Below are 12,184 nucleotides of genomic sequence, written 5' to 3' on the forward strand. Positions count from 1 at the left end.
CTAAAATGGAATCACCGGATCCTACCCGTTTAATGAGTCCTTTGTTTACCAGAGACCGAGCAGATACAATACTCCGCCATTCATAAGAAGGGGAGTAAGATTTAATTGGATCTAAAGGATCGGAGTGCCTATAATATCTTCCTTTAAACACCCGCGCAAATAAGGAGTCTGGAACCAAAATCAACCGCCAGAGTTGTTTAGCCAACAGTGCAGTGTTAAAATCATCCAGACACCGAAAACCCAAACCTCCCTCCATCTTATCAATACATAACCTGTCCCAAGCAATCCAGTGTAAACCTCATGTTTCTCCAGAAGCACTCCACCAAAAGTTAGAGATCGCACTCGTAAGCTTCCGTGTAATTTTTTTTGGGAGTCGAAAACAAGACATTACAAAGGTCAGAACCGCGGTAGCCACTGATTTAATCATTACCTTCTTCCCCCCCTCTAGACAGCAGTCGAGCAGGCCATCCACCAGTCCGCTTTTGCAGTCTATCCTGAACAAAGGAGAAGATATTAGTTTTTGACCCACCAAGGCTTTCAGGGACACCAAAGTAGGAACTCATGCCACCCAAAGTGGGGATTCCCAATACACCTTTCAGTGTCTCACGCAAAACCACATCCACTATGTGGCCAAATTGAAACGCCGATTGAGTCTCTGAGATCAGTGTTGGCAAAAACGTTCGCAAACGTTGACACAAAATCTTCGAAATAATCTTGTAACCAACATTGCATAGACTAATAGGTCTCCACTAAGACATCCAGGTCGGTTTATCAACCTTTAGAATTAGGCAAATATTTGTCATATTTAATCGTTTATCGAAACCACCCTCCTGGAAAAAAGTGTCTACCAAAAGTTTTAAGTCAACCTTGACTGTGTCCCATGCCCGTTGGTAAAAGAGCGCCGTCATACCATCCGGTGCAGGGGCTTTATCAGGGTGCATCATAAATAAGGCCTCTTTGATTTCTCTTTCTGAGACTGGTCGCATCAATGTCTCATTATCCTCACCCATGATGGACGTGTCCACCTCAGCCAGTGTTTCCTCAAAATCTGTAGGATTCATGGATGTGAATACTCTTGAAAGTAAGATACAGCTATACCCTTTACTTGAGAGTCCTCCGTAACCCACTGTCCAGCTTCATCATGAAGCCCTACAATAAGTTTTTTAGCTATGCGTTGTTTAGTCTGGGCATGAAAGTAACTAGTGTTTTGATCCCCAAGACGCATCCATCGACTCCGACTTTTTTGGTACCAGTAAATCTCTTCATCCCGATAAGCCTCACGTAGCTTCCAAGTCAGCTCCGAAATAACCTCAACAGAAACACTATCATCCTCTTGGGCGATCGCTAACCTACTCTTTATTTCCTCGATCGTCTCCCGACCGTATGGGACCTGTGCTTTCTGCCACTTAGATATTGCCTGTCGACACTGAACTATCTTATCCATTAAGTTTCCATTTGTCCCCATCACCCCAGAACCCCATCCTTCTGAAATAATGCCAAAGAAACCCTCTTTATCAAGCCACCGCCGGTCAAAGCGAAAACAACTCCTCAAGGGAAGCTAAAACCGGTTTATGATCCGAGGCGACCATTGGTAAATATTCCGTGAAGGAATCACTGAACAAGTCATGAAGCTTCTCATTGGCTAACGCTCGATCAAGACGACACCGAATGGGCTTCTTATCCCGCTAACCCCACCAAGACAGGCTATCCCCGACCGCATGAATCTCTAGTAAGCCACAATGTCGAATCATAGTATTAAAACAAACAAAAGAAGACGCATGGCGGAGCTTCCCTCCTCGTTTTTCATGATTACCTTTTAATTCATTAAAGTCTACAACAAGAAACCAAGGGGAATCCCTTGATAACCCAATCTGCGTTAAACGTTCCCATACTAGGTCTCGGTTCGATGGGACCAGGTCACCATAAACAAAAGTAAAATAAATAATTTGGCCTTTGTAAGTAAGTTCCACGTCGATCAAACGATTAGATTCGAATAAAATAGAAACATCATAAGTATTATTATAGAATAAAGCCAAACCACCACTACAACCGATAGGATCAACCGTTTTCAAATATGAATAACCAAAATGACCAACAAAAAGTTCCATAAAAGCTAAAGGCTGTCTAGTTTCAGATAAAAATAAAAAAATCAGGCCTATGCTTTCCCCACAAGTCCCTAAGATACCCAATAGTTGCTTTGTTCCCAAGCCCTTGACAATTCCAGCTCAAAATCTTCATTTATCCAGAGTTGGTTTAGGTGGCATTGACCCACCAGTTGGACCCTTCTCTTGTTCCTGGTTCCTCGGGTTTGGTCCATCCCCTGTTGAATCCTTGGGGGCAGGGCGTTTCCCTGTGTTGTACGCAGGTACATATTTAACTTTTTAGAAGCTGCTCCTTTGAGTGCCAAAGGAGGTTTTGTCTTGCGAACCTTATCCACTGGTGGAACCCCGACAGTTGTTGCACCCGTATCAGCACCAATATCCATGGAGTCGTCCTCTGAATCTGCTATCACACCCGTTAGAGTTGCAGTGTCCGAAACGGGGTCCAGAGAAGGATCCACCAGCAAGTTAGCCACATCCCCATCATTCTGCTGATTTGGATCAAGAATCTTAGTTTCTACAACCTTGTCCTCTACCTCTTCCATTAGCTGATCAATAGGTTCCTCAGAAACTTTCCTTACCACCATCGGAGCGTGCTGGCTTATAATCGAACTCGTTGTGATTAAGGAAACCGGAGTCTCAGCGATCCTTGCTTCTACGGAAGCAGTCTGCAGATCAACCGAAACAAGAAACTTCAGACCATTTGCATCTGCATTTGGAACCATTGACTCTGCAGTCCCCACCGCATCTGAACCATTCACCTTGTTCATATCAGGATTTGGAACCACCCCCACATCCTGAAATAGAGGTCTCCGAACCTTCTTCAGTGGTGGGACACCATTGATTGAGGATGAGGATTGCATCGCTACTTGTTCAACAGGAACTGAGATCTGTCCTTGTTCCAACTCCTCAACCAGAACAGGAGCAGAAGCAGATGCAGCAGCCGCAACAACTTTAGCCATATGACGATGGTCATTGAATTGCACGTAGTTAGTGAACCAACGAGGTTTAGATGACGGTTCACCACTTTCCCGTGAAGACCGACTTGTAACCCATGTATCCTGCTTCCCTTTAGGATGTCGCTGTACGGCCTTGTTAGAAGCTGGTTCCCGACTCTCCCCTTCTTTGCCCTTCCCCTTATTCCTGTCACTTGTGACAGCCCCTTTGTAACTCTGCAAAGGGCGAACCACATCATCTTCCCTCGGAAAGTGCAGAGCTGGAGTAATCCGATCAGTCTTCCACAACAGACAGTGATCCTCATCATGACATAAGCTGAAACAGTTTTTGCAGAATCCATGAAGTCTCTCATAACGGAGAGTAACAATTGTTTCCTCCCCATTATAGAACTCGATGATTGTAGAAAAGCATAAAAGCTTGAACCCGTTGACTGTAACTTTCATTCTTCCACCATCAATATCGACCATCTCCACCCGACCAATCTCTGCACCAATGCTCCGAAAGGTTGGTTCAGCCGAGAACTAAAAAGAGACATCGAGTACTCTAACCCAAAAAGTTAACTCCGAAGGATAAGCCGGATCCACCGTTGGACTCCATCGCACCATTGCCACCATCCAGCGGTCAAAATGAAATGGAGCCATCTGGAGCACCTCCGTAATGTCCTCCTCATTGTAAAAATCAAACTGGAACTTCCCCATCCCTAAGTCAGCTCCCACAACACGTCCTTCCAAATGCCAAATCTTGGGAAGCATGATCAAAAGGGACTTCATGTCCTTCATTCTTGGGTTCATACAGCGACCCACAACCGTCTTTGAGTACCCTGCTATCAAATCTGAGTTATCAAAAACGGGATTTTGATTTTGCGCTTAGGAACCATACCCTCATCACTCTTACTCACACCACTTTTACCCAACAAAGAACTCTGAGACATGATCAAAAACTGTACCCGAACCCAAATATGCCACCAAAACAGTAACAGAGAGCTGAGAACTGGTAGTGAAAAAATAGAATAGAAAATGTTGTGATGAGAACTGAGAACTGGTAGATGATCCTTTATATACATCCAAACTTTCCAATACCACTGAGCTAAAAATCCCACAGATTCAGTGTATAAATGACAAAATATCTCCTCTTGATCTGGAGAAGCCATGAGAGTAACCAAGATTACCATTAAAGAAACCAAATATGGGAACCAAATCAAAGCCAACCTCCATTGTGAATCAATCAGACATGATCTGATGTGGAGAATAACTACATCTCTGACCCAAATTATATTTCCATTAACTCTGGTAATAAGAGATTGTGCCAACCTCTATGATCGCAAGAAAGGAATCCGGGATAACACACACTCAAACCCCACTAAATCCAAATGTGATCCACAATCTTTCACCTGTGGCCAAGATCCAATGATTAAATGGCAGAAGATTACCCTTTGATCCTCAGAGAACATAAGGCTATCTGAATATCCCAATAAATTACTTGAATAGGGGAATCGAATCATTGCCAAACCCCATTTCGAATAAATCGGATTCCAATTGATTCGTAATAATACCACACCTGTAATCCAGAAATCACCTCCGTAGTCATCGGTAATTCCGATCCGGGAGATCACAATTCCAGAACCCATTGAAACCGATCGTATCCCATATGTCAGAATACTCTTATCACAAAGATCCCGATATACAACAATCAGGCCATATCTCCGAATGAATATTAAGATTGTTAAGCACAGACCAGTCCGGTTAATCCCATCTCTTCTCTTCCTAGTGAAACAATAGAATAGAGATAAACCATAGAACTAAAAAACCACAAAAACCCAAGAAAAATCCGAAGTGATTCCCCTACAGCCCATTCAGAAACCTAGAACGGCGGTTCTAGGATGCAATTGGTGGGCGCTCACTCGATTTGGGGATTTTTGATTTTGATTTTTTTTTTTTTTTGATTTGGTTATAGCCTATTATTAGGTTAATTTAATTCTCTATAAGTTAAGAAAAAAGCAATTAAATGTTCCACATTATAAAGAAAGTGACAAAATATAATAGGGACCATGATCTCAAAACTTTACACTGCTAATTTGATATTTTTACAAAGACCTTGTGAAATTTTAAATTATTTGTAAATTCTATCAAAGTTCATGGCTTATATAAAATCAAATATTTAAAATAAAATAAAAGTCTATTAAAATTGAGTGAACTATAATAAAAAAACTCTTCATCTTATTATAATTATTTGGAATTATTATTAATAGAACATTTACAACCGAATTTCTCATTTTATTCATAAGGTCTAGACCGTTGTAAAATATTAGCACTAACCACAGTGAAGTGAAAACAAATGATGTTTCCTTTGTATATGCAACTTCAAAGAAACAAAATCTTTGGCTTTTTTTTACCAATGCCAGTTTTCAAGTCCTTACGCAAAACCTGAAACCAAAGCAGCCCGTGTTGTTACGTTTCCTCTGCAGACTTGAGCTCTTACCTCCATTTAAACCACTCGGTTTGTCTTCACAATTCTCTATTGTTTGGCTAAATAGAGTTGTGGCTTGTGAGACTGTTATCCTTGGGACCTCAGAGTTTGTTGTAAGATCGATCTCGGGTGATGCAGGGGCTATTTTGTTTCCTTCTCTTGCAAAAGAACTCGATCCACTTCGCCTATAATACAACTCTTTAAGGTTAAAAAATTTTACTCGTATAAGCAAACATTTTTTTAGATTTTATAGTTTTTTTTACCTGTTGCTGTTGTTGTTATTGTTGTTGTGATAATGTGCAAAGGATGCTTCCTCAAGAATTTCAGTTTTAATATCTTGAATACAAACTTTGCTACTAGAAACAATATGAGTGCTCCCTGAATGCTGCATCGGTGATGTTTCTTCTTCTTCTTCCCCCGAAGAGGTTGATGTCTTACTATTATCTGTTTTGGATTTTCTAACCATTGATATCACTCTCTCTAGTGTCCCTAAAGCTTGCTTCACCTCTGGACTTATGCAGAAACGTGTTTTGCCAACCTTGTTTTGAGTCTTCCCGGTGAAATTTTCATCCTCTACCGAAGAAGAAGAAGAAGAAGAAGCAACACTTTTGTCTTCTTCTCTTTCATCTATACAATCTTCTTCCTGAATCTCAGGAACATCTCTTTTGCTAGGTACAACAGATCCATTCTCGCCAAGTTGAGTCTCATTTTCTTTTGCTATATATAGATCATCAGCTTCCAACTTGGGTTCATTCTCTTCACAATCTATTCCTTGTTGGCTATGAAGCTCATTTACATGGCAGATTTCATTAGTTATAGCAGTAGAATACAGAGCTTCATGTATCTGAGTATACAATGGATCAGCTAAAACTCTCTTGTAATCATCGGATTCAGCCACCGAACCTATAGTCTGTAAAACATTCAAGTGCACACCACAACATCTGTCACATAAGCTAGCAGCAACTGACAAATCAAGTTTTTATGAGCTAAAAACAAACTGATAATTTACCTTCTTGAAAAGTTTGAAACCGTTGCCGAGGAGCTGCCTAGACATAAAATTAATAAGAGATGGAGGGACCAAGTCCAGCTTTATATCCACTTCTGCTATGAATCTACAAAAAGTTTAGCAATTCAGAAAAAAAAAACCAAAGACATGAGGTTATCCAAAATGATATCAGATCACACTCACCTCATGTAACTCCTCTCTTGAGTCACCTTTTGTATCGCAACTCCGCCTACGAAATCAATCCTCACAGCATTCACTACTTCAGCTATACCGTTGCTCTCTACTTCGATCTAAAGATGATAGTAACAGATAACAGTTTAGGATGCTGTCATATCATTAAGAACTGGATTAGGATGCAACAAAAATATGCAATTCTAATCTTGGTTACCGAGTTTAATAGGATGATGACTAAACCGTCTTTAAAGTATTCGAATACGTAAAACTGCAAAATAGCTTCTCTGTCTGTCAGTGGCCACGGTGCTTTCACCCTTTCTTCCCAAAAAAAACATCATTAGAGTACTCAGGTTTTAGATTAGCTTCACGAATAGATAACTATATGAACAAACATAGAAATTTGTGAAACAGACCTCACTAAACATATCTGTTCATCAATCCTACACTTTTGCAAGCATTTAGATTCTAAGACCCTGAATGACGGAAATGCCAATTTTGGCCACCTGAAACAACATAGAAAACAATAAGCGATTAAACTTCGCAAACAAGAGACATTCTGATAAAAAGAAAAATAAAACTCTCACCATTTCTCATAGAATGATGATTCCAAGCATACACATAAACCTGCATAAACGAAGTTAGAATCAAATCCAAAACCTTTTTTTCTTGCGGTGCAAACTCTTAATGAAGAAAACTTACAGTCTTCGATAGTCCCATCAATGCAACCTTCAACGAGCAGTGTATGAAATGGACTTCCTTTAAGTCCTTCACGGTACATAACACGACAATCTTCATCATCATGTTTCAACTGTAACCAAGAAAACACTTTGTGACAATTCTGTTTCAAGTAGTTTAAGAAAATGATCACAAAAGCTATACAAAAACATACTTTCCAATCACCATAAGATGCATCATTGCTTGATTTAGCCAATTCTTGATCCTTTTTTGATACACTCCTAAGCTTCTCAATCGTACTGGATAAAGCAGCTACTCTCCGATCCAATATATCCACATTACGCTCTGTGAAGAAACATGAAAATAAAAACATTAACAGCATAGGTAAAATACTAAAATCAATGAGTAATATATAGCAACAACGCATCAACAACAAACAAAACCTTCATTGAGCTGTTTTCTGATAAGGGTTTTAAGAGTTTGGTCATTAGAGAGCTCAGGAGAGGACAAGGTCTCGTTAAGTCTCTCTCTGTACTCAGAAACTTCTTGTTTCTTCTGCATATTCAATTGAATCCGTAGAGACACCTCCTTTAGAGAACAAAAGAACACTCAAATCAAAGACCAAAGAGGATTAAAACAGAACACAGGAGATTTGTTTGATTTAAGAATCTGGAGTTTGTGGCATCAAGAAGAATCGTGTTGAAGAAGTGAGAAGAGAACACCTTTAAACGTACGGCAAACTATAAGAGAGGAAGCTTTCTTTAAGTTATAAGTTAGACAGACAAAACCCAGCTGCTGATGCGTTGCGTAACCTACGAGACGGGCAAAGAACGTGGAGAGTTGTGTTCTTCCCGATTAGATACGTTCTCTCCGTTTCTTGGGAATATACATCTCTGGAAAGAAAAGTCTCTCATTCTCCCAATAATACGAATTTGCATTTGACAAAGTTTTTGGAGCTTATGTCAGACTTTACTTTAGAGGGACCAGGTCGGTTAAGTGTTGCTGTCATGAGATCTTCTGTGTCTTTTTTTAATCTTACTTTTAACAAACAAAAAAATTGATTAGTAAACAAAAACTGATCTCCAATTAATGTGCACGGTGGTAGTATAATCATTTAGAAGATCACTTTTGAGTTTTAAAAGAAAAATAAGAATGCGCATGAATGAAAGTTTCTTTTGAAACTGTGGGGGTAGATGAATGAACCCAAGTTTTGAAACGATTTCATCAAAATCAGGAAATTTTGGTTATTATTTTTAGAAAAAGTGAAAAAGAAACTAACTAAGATTCGAATATGATCCACATGCTAATGTTAAAAATGGAAGAAGTTGACTTGCTTCATTCACGTTTATGACTCTTTTTTCTCATTCTATGGACTTAAGCTGCAAGTTTTCACAATCATATCCTATTGTGTAATGAACATCATCAGCCAATTAAAAATACAAATATATGTATAGTCTAATCTATATACAATCAAAATCACGTGTTGCAGGTCTCCGATTTTGTATATAGCTGAAGTCAAAATCACGTGGTGCAGATCTCCGGATATTAAAGACAAAGGATCTTGCAATTATCACCAAAGCTTATTCGGACAGTGACATGACATATTACAGTTTTCAGATGTTTTCGACGGCCGTTGGTTTTCACAACACGTAGTAAAAAGGGGAAGAAAAAAGAGTCTTTTAGATAGTTATGATAAAACATTCTTTTATTAACTACTGACTGCAGCAACCGCCGCCACTGTTCTGTTGGATTGGCTGACCTTTCATTTGGACTGTTCCAGGACCAGATGTCTTGTTCGCATTCGTTTGGCTTCCCATTCTGCAAATCAAATGAGCAACCATATGATCAGACTCAATCCTCCATATTACATAATCAAAAGGTGAATCAGTAAATGTCTATACACAAAGATATCAATCATATGAAAAATCCATTAACAGATACACAAGCTTGAGGCTGCACGACACAACGGTATATTTGTAGTTTTCCTCTAAATTAGTCATCAAGTCTAGAAAACTGCAGTTGTATATAACACTTTGATAGTTCATATAAAACTGCAAATTCCCCTGAAAATGCTTTGATGAATAATGATGATCAACGAAAACCGTTTTGATCAGCTTCACTAAAGAATATAGGCTAACTTATTGCAGAACTTATGAAAATAAATTTATAGATAGTGAACATACTTCTTCTTGATCTCGCCAGCAATAGTTAAGAATGCTTGTTCGACGTTGTTAGATTCCTTAGCACTGGTCTCAAGAAAGGGAATTCCGAGCTCATCTGCTAACGCCTGTAGTGGTTTTTGAGTAAATGAAACGTAAGAAAACCATATCACAGTTGTGTCAGGAGAAAAAGCTACTAAAAATATGCACTTTTGTAATCGCTGGAATCAGAGTTTCTAACTTCTGGAGTTTGGTCAATGATCATATATACATTCATAGCCTTAGTTGTGGTATAATAATCTCAGACGCAGTGATTGTTCATTGTTGGTTTTCAATTTGTGAAATCAGATGAGGAAAGGGGAAAGTTGCAGGCAAAAGATGTTGCATAAGAAAGAAACAAAAATCATAACTGGAAATAGAGTGCAGAAAAATTTGCTGGAAACTTAACTAGGGATGTGAGCTTACCTTTCCAGTTTCGGTGGAAACAACTTTGCTTTCAACCATATCATTCTTGTTACCGATTAAAAGCTTGCATACACTCTCATTGGCATATCTATCGATCTCACTCAACCACTGCTTCACATTGTTGAAGCTTTCCATCTCAGTACAGTCATACACAATCTGTCACAATTATCATCAGTTAAAGGAAGGGGGATTTTGAACATAAAAATTAAAATTAGTTTTTTTTCAGAATCTTCAATCCACTAACAAACATGTTTCAGAGGAGCATTGCAATATCGACCTCAAACTAAACCACTTAAAATAAGAAAGCAAGTAATAAATGGAAATAATAAAGAAAGCTCACAATGATGCCATGAGCTCCTCTGTAGTAGGAGCTAGTGATGGTCCTGAAACGCTCTTGTCCAGCAGTATCCCACTATAAGAGAGCAGCAACAAACAGTAAAGTAAAAATGAGTAAAACACAAATCACATCCGAAACGATATCATATAAATGTCCTCATTACAAGACTTAGAAAGAGAAAAAAAAAAAAAAAAAAAAACNAAAAAAAAACTCACAATTTGCAGCTTAATGGTCTTCCCATCTTGCTCAATCGTCCTAATTTTCTGCCAATTCGAACCACATTATAAGTAACTTTAATCCCAATGATCACATCCACATGAATCCTTTACTATAACAAGGTGATAAAGAGGAACTCACGAAGTCAACACCAATGGTACTTATGTAGCTGTCAATGTAAGCATCATCCTGTAAAACCAAAAAAAAAAAATCAAAATCAAAATCCCAAAATCACGAAACAGTTGAAACCTAAACAAACAAGAGCTAAGCTAAATTCTCAAGAACAAGTCAAACTCACAGCGAATCGAAGAAGAAGACAAGATTTTCCAACAGAAGAGTCACCGATCAACAAAAGCTTGAACAGGTAATCGCTACAACCAAAAACGAATTCGCTATGAGTAGAAGAAACGAAAAAGGAGGATACAACGTTAACAACAAAAGGATAGAGAGGATACACTTACTACTCGTTGCTCATGATTTGATTCTCAAGATGTAAGAAGCGTTTCTTCGATTTGATTTCCAAGAAGACGAGAAAGAAGAAGCTCTTTTCTACGGTTAGGCGTGTCAATCAATTGAGATGAACATTGAAGAAGGGAACCCACCACTTCCCTTTTTCTTCTTTTTTTTTTTATTATTATTATTGAAACTGTTTTTTTTTTTTTTAAAATATTAGTTTAATTCCTTTGCTTGTTGTTTCTCTTCTTTACGTGCTGTGTTGTGTCTCTCTCTCTCTCTTCTTATTTGGGCTTTTCTTAGATATTAGGCCGAACTCAAATCTTGGCTATAGCCTATATCGCGTCCTCGGATTATATAAAAAGATTGGATTTTGATTAATTTAATTATTTAATCATGAATAACACACAATTATAATCTTTAAAATGAACAAAGGAAAAATTGAATACGCATAGATTTTATTTTTAATTTATATGATTCAAAGTAGTTTTTCTCAACAAAATCATTATATTGTCATCCATACTCCATTTTTCTATCATTGTAATTAAATAATTTCAATCCTACCTTCTTATTTTACTTTTATTTGTTTCCTCAATTGATACTAGATAACGAAAAATAAAATATAGAATTCCTTAATGTATTCTTTTTCCTTTTCAGGATTGACCAAAAATAAAATAAAATTGGCAAATCAGACTTAAAATAAGATAAATTACTAAAAATAATCAAAAACAAAATAGAGGGTAAAAAAAAATTCACAAAGATTTGTTACACACATTACGCGGTTTATCCCTTTTTTTTTTAGTTTAACGCTAAAATATCCTATCCTGACTATAAATAAAGCTAGAATGATGAAAGAAACAAACACAATCAAGAATAATAATCACAAAGAAACAAAACGATCGCCATTTTGGTTAGAGAACACACAAAACAAAAATGGCGATCGTGAGTCCCAATTTCTGTGCACCCTACCCAATAGAGTTGGGGATCGTACGCAAGGTGATGACTATAACAGATGGTAACTTCACCGTCACCGACGCCAACGGCAATCTCCTTTTCAAGGTCAAAGAACCTTTGCTTAGCCTCAGCGACAAACGGGTTTTGTTGGACGCATCAGATAACCCTATCTTGACTCTCCGAGAAAATGTACGTTTACAAAAGTTTTTTTTTTTTTTTTTTT

At 38.1% G+C, this 12,184-nt stretch overlaps 3 protein-coding genes across 4 annotated transcripts in view; 1 reads left to right on the plus strand and 2 right to left on the minus strand.

Annotated features, from left to right (window-relative positions):
* LOC104775794 lies at positions 5,271-8,291 on the minus strand. Of its 2 annotated transcripts, none has more exons than XM_010499734.2 (11): positions 8,100-8,291; positions 7,821-7,962; positions 7,592-7,722; positions 7,402-7,510; positions 7,287-7,326; positions 7,116-7,205; positions 6,917-7,016; positions 6,712-6,818; positions 6,532-6,634; positions 5,786-6,432; positions 5,271-5,707 (listed from the first exon to the last, which is right to left on the minus strand). In XM_010499734.2, the coding sequence occupies exons 2-11, from the start codon at positions 7,936-7,938 to the stop codon at positions 5,461-5,463; spliced, it is 1,692 nt and encodes a 563-aa protein (XP_010498036.1). In that variant the 5' UTR covers positions 7,939-7,962; positions 8,100-8,291; the 3' UTR covers positions 5,271-5,460. The 2 variants fall into 2 exon arrangements, with proteins under 2 accessions (XP_010498036.1, XP_010498028.1); XM_010499726.2 differs by having other exon boundaries at positions 7,821-7,965.
* Positions 8,921-11,031, minus strand: LOC104775808 (ras-related protein RABD1; the record flags this gene model as incomplete). The annotated part of the gene is given in 8 exon segments (XM_010499746.2): positions 8,921-9,195; positions 9,561-9,664; positions 10,002-10,157; positions 10,342-10,413; positions 10,554-10,601; positions 10,696-10,743; positions 10,853-10,925; positions 11,016-11,031. Coding segments are annotated over 8 exon segments (621 nt in total). The 3' UTR covers positions 8,921-9,089.
* The window catches only part of LOC104775818 (protein LURP-one-related 10), a 1,270-nt gene continuing 962 nt past the window's right edge, over positions 11,877-12,184 (plus strand). The window contains exon 1 of the mRNA XM_010499755.2: positions 11,877-12,150. Within this exon, the coding sequence (XP_010498057.1) occupies positions 11,941-12,150 (210 nt within the window). The 5' untranslated portion in view covers positions 11,877-11,940. The remainder of the gene's footprint in view (positions 12,151-12,184) is intronic.

Source organism: Camelina sativa, chromosome 1 (assembly GCF_000633955.1).
Source record: "Camelina sativa cultivar DH55 chromosome 1, Cs, whole genome shotgun sequence".
NCBI lineage: Eukaryota > Viridiplantae > Streptophyta > Magnoliopsida > Brassicales > Brassicaceae > Camelina > Camelina sativa.